The 7,634-nt window shown below is 44.2% G+C and overlaps 1 protein-coding gene across 1 annotated transcript in view; it reads left to right on the forward strand.

Annotated features, from left to right (window-relative positions):
- Positions 1-7,634, forward strand: part of LOC105474599 (RNA binding motif protein 34) — a 29,491-nt gene that overhangs the window by 16,739 nt on the left and 5,118 nt on the right. Inside the window, exons 7-10 of the mRNA XM_011729389.3 lie at positions 4,750-4,833; positions 4,984-5,047; positions 6,839-6,878; positions 7,142-7,260. Of these exons, the coding sequence (XP_011727691.2) occupies positions 4,750-4,833; positions 4,984-5,047; positions 6,839-6,878; positions 7,142-7,260 (307 nt within the window). The remainder of the gene's footprint in view (positions 1-4,749; positions 4,834-4,983; positions 5,048-6,838; positions 6,879-7,141; positions 7,261-7,634) is intronic.

Raw genomic sequence — 7,634 nt, forward strand, 5'->3', positions numbered from 1 at the left:
TTCAGGCTGGTCGCGAACTTGCGACCTCAGGTTATCTGCCCCCCTCAGCCTCCGGAAGTGCTGGGATTACAGGCATGAGCCACCGTGCCTGGCCCTTTTTTTATTTTTAAGAGTTAGAGTCTTGCTTTGTTCTCCAGCAGGAGTGCAGTGACTCAATCATAGTCCACTATAGCCTGGAATTCCCTTTGCTCAAGTAATCATTCTGCCTCAGCCTCCCGAGTAGCTGGGACTACAGGTGCACACCACCACACCCCAGCTCGTTGGCTTTTTGACTTGGCTTATGGGAAATTTTGCCATGTAAAACTTTTTTCCTTTTTCTTATAGCCAAAATGTTTAAAACTTTTTTTTTTTTTTTGGTTTATTAAGGCTACTTCCAGTAAACTACACATATATGACATGTACAGTTTTATGATTTTAACATATGTAGGCAGTCTTGAAATCACTGCCATAGTCCCAATACTGAACCCTTTATCTCCTTGAGTTTCTTCCTAACCCTCTGCAATATGTCCCTCCACCTCTGTCCTCAGGTAGCCACTCACTTGCTTTCTGTCTCTATGTGTTAGTTTGCCTTTTCCAGAATTTTATGTAAGTAGAGTCATCATACAGGGTGTACTCTTGTCTAACTTGCTCAGCATAATGATTTTGAGGTTTGTTTTTTTGTGGGGGAGGGTTGGTGGAGGGGAACAGTGTCTTGTGCTGTTGCCCAGGCTGGAGTCCAGTGGCGGATTATGGCTCATGGTAGCCTTGATCACCTGGGCTCAAGCAGTCCTCCTGCCTCAGCCTCCTAAATACCTGGGACTACAGGTGCTCACCACCACACCCGGCTGATATTTTTAAGTTTTTAGTAGAGCCAAGGTGTCACTATTGCCCCGACTGGTCCTGAACTCCTGAACTCAAGCAGCTCTCCTGCCTTTGCCTCCCAAAGTGTTGCAATTATAGGCTTGAGCCACCGTGCCCGTCTGAGATTTGTTCTTATTATTGCAATGCATTGGTAATTAATTCGTTTTTATTGCTCAGTAGTATTCCATTGTATGACAGTACCATTTGTTTATGTATTCACCTGTTTATTGTGTTGTGTTGTATTGTATTTATTGTGATGTATCATATTGTATTGTGATGGAGTCTTGCTCTGTCGCCCAGGCTGGAGTGAGTGGCACCATCTTGGCTAACTTCAACCTCCACCTCCCAGGTTCAAGTGATTTTCATGCCTCAGCCTCCCGAGCAGCTGGGATTACAGACACATATCCACCATGCCCGGCTAATTTTTTCATACTTTTAGTTGAGATGAGGTTTTGCCATGTTGGTCAGGCTGGTCTAAAACTCCTGACCTCAGGTGATCTGTCCACCTCGGACTGCCAAAGTGCTGGGATTATAGGCGTGAGCCACCGCACCCGGCCCCATTCACCAGTTTATGAACATTCAGGTTATTTCAGCCTTTCGCTGTTATACATAAAAATGCTAAAAAGATTTGGGTACGGATCATTTCTCTTGAGAAACTGCCTGGTGGGATTGCCGGATCTTATGGTATATTTTAACTTTCTAAGAAACTGCAAAATTGTTTTCCAAAGTGCTTGTACCATTTCACATTCCTACCAGCTATAGATGAGAATGTCAGTTACTTCACATCCTCACCAGCACTTGGCATCGTCATTTAATTTTAGCCATTCTAAAGGTTTGCCAACCACAGTGACTACAGATGTTAAGCATCTTATGTGCTTACTATTTGTATCTATTCTTTGGTGAAATGTTGGTACAAAAATTTTGCCCATTTTTTAGTGACCTTTGAATTATTTTTATACAATTGTAAGGAGTTATTTATATATTGTAGATATAACACCTTTTCCTGCTATGTGTGTTTCAGATATTTTGCTCCAGTTTGTGGCTGGCTTTTTTAGAGGTGTCTCTCTGTCGCTAGGCTGGAGTGCAGTGGTGCGATCCCAGCTCACTGCAACCTCCGCCTCCTGGGTTCAAGTGATTCTCCTGCCTCAGCCTCCCAAGTAGCTGGGATTACAAGCGTGTGCCACCACACCTGGCGAATTTTTGTATTTTTAGTAGAGACTGGGTTTCACCATGTTGGCCAGGCTGGTTTCGAACTCCTGACCTCAGATGATCCACCCACCTCAGCTTCCCAAAGTGCTAGGATTACAAGCATGAGCCACCGCACCCGCCCAGAGGTGTCTCTTAGAGATTGAAAGTTGTAGGTTTTATCAAAGATCTCATTTAGAGAGTGCTGTTGTTGGCCAGGCACAGTGGCTCACACCTGTAATTCATTACTTTGGGAGGCCAAGGCTGGCGAATCACCTGAGGTCAGGATTTCAAGACCAGCTTGGCCAGTATGGTGAAACCCTGTCTCTACTAAAAATACAAAAATTCGCCGGGTGTGGTGGCAGGCATCTGTAATCCCAGCTACTCGGGAGGCTGAGGCAGGAGAATCGCTTGAACCCGGCAGTTAGAGGTTGCAGTGAGCCGAGATCGTGCCATTGCCCTCGAGCCTGGACTACAAGAGTGAAACTCCATCTCAAAATAAAGAGTGCTGTTGTTTGTCATTTGCTTGGTAGTCTGGTGGGAGTGGGCACAGCAGGGTCTCTGCTGTCTTGTCTTAGTGTTTCTGTGTCTCAGGAGTGCACCTGATCAGGGCATTTTTCCTGGGGCAGCCAAGCTGTGCCAGATGCCTTGTGCCTTTAGTGGGTATTGCGCAGAGGATGTTTCCCACCTCTCCCCTGGTAGCTGGACTCCTCCCTTCTTCCGGCTGTAGGGGTCTTCTCTGTGCCCTGGAGTGACAGGGTTTGCTATCCCTCCCCTAGCAGCTTAGCCTTCTCCTCCATCAAGAGAAGAATCCAGGTGGGGCTTTGTGCCTTTCCCACACTTTGGCCATTCCGTCCTCCAGGCCTGCAGCACCCATGGCTGCGATGTCGGCCTTTCCCACAGAGTGGAGGTCATTGGGGCAGATCCTGAGGATGGGTGCACACTCCTGCGTCAGCAGCCTCCAGGACTTCTGTTTCAGGCCCAGCCCACACTGAACTCTAGTGTTTTAGTGAGATCATGGTGGGAATCTTTCCTGCTTGTCTGGTGTCCAGCATTTTGCCCCTGTGCTCAGCCGTCATAGAGCCAGTAGAGCCAGTGCTTCCTCTGTCTCTCGTTGGAGGGAGCAGGCGTGTCCTTAGCTTCTAGCTGCTGGCTTTCCCCAAGACTTCAGCTCTCTGATGGCTGCAACAGAAGTTATGATGCTGTGGGTTATCTGGTTTCTTCTTAACTGGTAAGGGCAGGAGTGATGCACTTTCTGGCTTTTGACATTCTAGGTGGAAGTGGAACTCCAGCATTTGTTCCTGGGGGTGCACTAGGATGTGTTGGATTTGGATGTTGTCAGCAGCTGTGTGTTGTGTGAAAGAGCAGGGCTCTAGAGTCAGCTAGACTTGGTTTCAGTCCTAGGCCAGCCACTTGTTGCTGTTTCATCACAGTCACGTACCTCTTTCAGTCTCAGCTTCCTTACTCATAAAATCAGAAAAAAAAAAACACCTGTTGGAGTTGTGAGATTAAATGAAATACATTAAATATCTAACTGAGTGTCTGGTATATATTAGGCATTCAGTAAATCACAGCTGGTTTAATCAGTACAAAAGCATTAGTGTAGTATATTATTACAGAATGCCATGAGTCATGTCAAGCACTGTTTTCCAGTTCCGTTCTTGATGATACTCATTTGTGTAGTAGCGTTTTTGTTACTTCAAAACAGTAGGTTGATGTCTTCAGGGAAAGATCTGTGTTCATTACTAGGTCCTTTTTGCTAACTCCTCACAACCAAATTATATCACCGTTTTGCAAACCTAGTGACTTAATGAGTTTAGGCATTTGGTAACACCAGCTGCAGTCATTGACACAGGGTAAAAACCAGTCATAACATGACTCTCTGGAAAGAACACAACACCCACCAACAGTCGTGACAAAGGGGTCACATCTGAGTCTGATCCAGCCTTTGGATGCAGCTGCCAGTTTACAAGAAGTATAGAGGACAAAGGTTTGTGTTGAACTACTTGATGAGCTTGCAGTCACAAAATCCAGGCTGGGGGGAGTTCTGCAGGCCAAACAGTGAGATACAGAGATCCAGAGAAAGTTCTGTAAATTAAACAAGATTCAAAAGACATATCAGGTCAAAAGAATAGACAAGATCAAAGTATGATGTCTAAGAATAGACACTTGGCTGATAAAACCACAAAGATGTGCAGGGAAGTAGTTCCTATAAAAATGGGAATGGTGGTTGCCTTTGGAGGGAAGGAGGGGCTGCAACTGGAAAGGGCCACAGGGAGGCTTCTGAGTGGGCTACAAGGCACATTGAGCTGTTAATTCGCTCAGCTATACGTGGTTTGTGCACTCGTCTATATGGGTGTTTTACAGTAAAGAGGAAAACTCACGTCTCACAACTGTTTGTGTGTTACATACGGACTGCAGCTAAGATGTTAGTTTTCAGTTCTTGTATGGTTCTCAGGGATTCATATACATGGTCCATCTGTTTTCTCATGGTTATGACTCTTAAGAAAGTGTGGGTTGTGTCTCCATCAATATCTTTAAGTTGTGTGTTATTTTTTGAGTTATTACTAAATATTTGTTCAAAGAGATGAAATTTCCACCCAGGAATTCTTGTCATGTGTGTTGATTAAGAGTTGAAAACAAACTGGATTTTTTCTAGTGACTTTGAGGCTAACAAACTTTACCTTGTCTCTCTTTTCTTTCTTTCTTTTTTTTTTGGTGTAGACGTAAAATTCATCCTGATCAGAAAAATATTAATGCCTATGTTGTGTTTAAGGAAGAGAGTGCTGCCACACAGGCGTTGAAAAGGTAATTTTATCCCTTAGGTTTGAACAGAATAATTGTCGTATAAGTATGTGTGAGTACTTTGTTTATTCTTTGGTTTCACTTTAGCATAGATGTTTTAGTAATTGAGTACTCATTTTTAACAACCATTTTCCCTTTGTATTTATAACATAGAAATGGGGCCAAAATTGCAGATGGATTTCGTATTAGAGTTGATCTCGCATCTGAGACCTCATCTGTAAGTAGTACTTGATTTGTTTAAAGAACGAAAGCTTTGTAGAGAGAAATCTTTCCTTCCAGGCTTTTCCTGGAAGGGGACTGGAATCAGCAATGTGAGGGAAGCACAGAAGGAAACAGCCTATGTCCTCTGTGATTACAGAGTTGATGGCAAGAGAGGCACAAGGACCGAGGTCAACATTCCCTTCAAAAACGTAGTCCTGGCTGGGCACAGTGGCTCATGCCTGTAATCCTAACATTTTGGGAGGCCAAGGCGGGAGGATTACTTGAGCCCAGGAGTTAGAGCAGCCTGAGCAATGTAACAAGACCCTGCCTTTACAAAAAAAAAATTAGTCAAGTGTATGATGCATGCTGATAGTCCCAGCTACTCAGAAGGCTGAGGTGGGAGGATCACCTGAGCCCAGAAGTTTGAGGCTGCAGTGAGCTGTGATCATGCCACTGCATTCCAGCCTGGGCAACAGAGGGTGACCCTGTTTCTTAAAAAGAAACAAAAACATAGTCCTCTTCAAATAATCATAATTAGGTCAGTAGGTACATTAGACATCATCTGGTCTAACACTTTATAGACCAAGGTCTAGAAAGTTCAGTTATTCATTAGACAGTTTTTAGTACATACTCTGTCAGAGATACAGTTCTAAGACATAGTCTCAACTTCCTAGGAGCTGACAGTATATGTTAGAAAGGGTCGGAGTGACAGGTCATGTCACTTGTATAAGTACTGTCGTCAATGCACAGGATGATTTGTCAGCTCAGGATTGGGACACTTGACTTGGGGATATGCCAGGAAGAAGGGACAAGGCAAGTTTCCAGGGGAATAAATTTCATGATAGTCTTGAAAGATGAGGAGATAGAACTTACCCTGTGGAGAAGCCGGGGTAAAAAAAGAAAGAAGAGAAGGCTTATGTAGACCAAAAGTGTTGTAAAGGCTGAGGGCCATGTCTGGGCAGAAAAACACAGTATAAATGGTGAGGACAGAAAATAATTCACTCAGGAGATGGCAAGAGCTTGATACAATTATTAGATGGGTGAGGTGTGTAAGAGTTGCTGTTGGACAAATAGGTAGAGGCCAAATCATGAAGACCTTGTTGACTGTGCTTCACGCAGAGGAGTCTGGATTTTGTTCAGGAGCTATTCTAAAAATTTAAACTCAGAGTGACATGACCAGATTTGGACTTGAAAAAGGTGCCTAGAAATGAACGAAGGACACTTAGTTCAGCCACGGAAACATAGAGTGCATTTCTGTCGATATCAAAGCAACTTAGTGGGGAAATGACAACGACCCGGATGAAAGCCCTGGCTTGACCTGGGGACCCAGTACAGGGTCAACAAACTATGGTAGAGAGCTAAGTCTACCTGCTGCTTTTTTTTTGTTAATAAAGTTTTCTTTTGACACACAGCCACAACTATTCATTTGTGTACTATCCATGGGCTGTTCTCAAGGTATAATGGCAGAGTTGAGTAGTTGCAACAGATTCCACATGGCCTGCAAAGCCTATATTTGCTATCTGGCCCTTCACAGAGAAAATTTGCATGCGCCCAGTGTAGCAGGCTGTTCCTGATCACTCCATGTGTCAGTGCCAGCTGTGGACAAAAAGCCACTCCCTTCCTCTGGTACCCACACACAGTCCAGTAGGGAAGACAGAAGAAACAGAATCGAAGAACAGAATGTGTGGCTAAATTAGGAGACTGGTGACCTGTCAGATATGGGGGGAAGGAGAGAGAGCGAGGATTTTCAATGACTTCCATTTTCTGGTCTAATGAGTGATTTTTATTAACTGTCTTTTTGTTTCAGAGAGACAAGAGATCGGTTTTTGTGGGGAATCTCCCTTATAGTAAGTTTGTTTAAACAAAGTACGGTTAATGTTACTAAATAAATAACAAGGAAATAAGAACTGAGTAGTAATTTAATGTTTTGATTTAAGACTAATTTTAAAGCACGCAACGTGTTTGCCATGGCAGCACATGTACTAAAAAGTATGCAATATAATGACTTATTATCATGGGGCCATGCTTAACTAGCTGTATTATTAAACATCTCCATGTTTCTGAGGAGCTCCCAACTCTTTACTTCCGTTTTGGTTGAATTTGTTCTCAGAAGTTGCAGAATCTGCCGTTGAGAAGCACTTTCTGGACTGTGGAAGTGTCATGGCCGTGAGGATTGTGAGAGACCAAGTGACAGGCATCGGCAAAGGGTTTGGCTATGTCCTCTTTGAGGTATGGGAGACTAATGCATTGTCACTGTCCTTCGAAGTGCCCTGGGAGGCATTGATACTACTACGTGTCATCATTGAGAGATAACTTTCACTTCCATTCTCAAATTCCATCTTAAGAAAACTGGGCTGGGTGCAGTGACTCAACGCCTGTAATCCCAGCACTTTGGGAGGCCGAGATGGGTGAATCTCTTGAGCTCAGGAGTTCGAGACCAGCCTGGCCCACATGGTAAAACCTCGTTTGTACTAAAAGTACAAAAATTATCCAGGTGTGGTGGCGGGCACCTATAATCCCAGCTACTCAGGAGGCTGAGGCAGGAGACTCACTTGAACCCGGGAGGTGGAGGTTGCAGTGAGCCGAGAATGTTCCATTTTTCT

The sequence above is a fragment of the Macaca nemestrina genome, chromosome 1 (genome assembly GCF_043159975.1).
Source record: "Macaca nemestrina isolate mMacNem1 chromosome 1, mMacNem.hap1, whole genome shotgun sequence".
Lineage (NCBI taxonomy): Eukaryota > Metazoa > Chordata > Mammalia > Primates > Cercopithecidae > Macaca > Macaca nemestrina.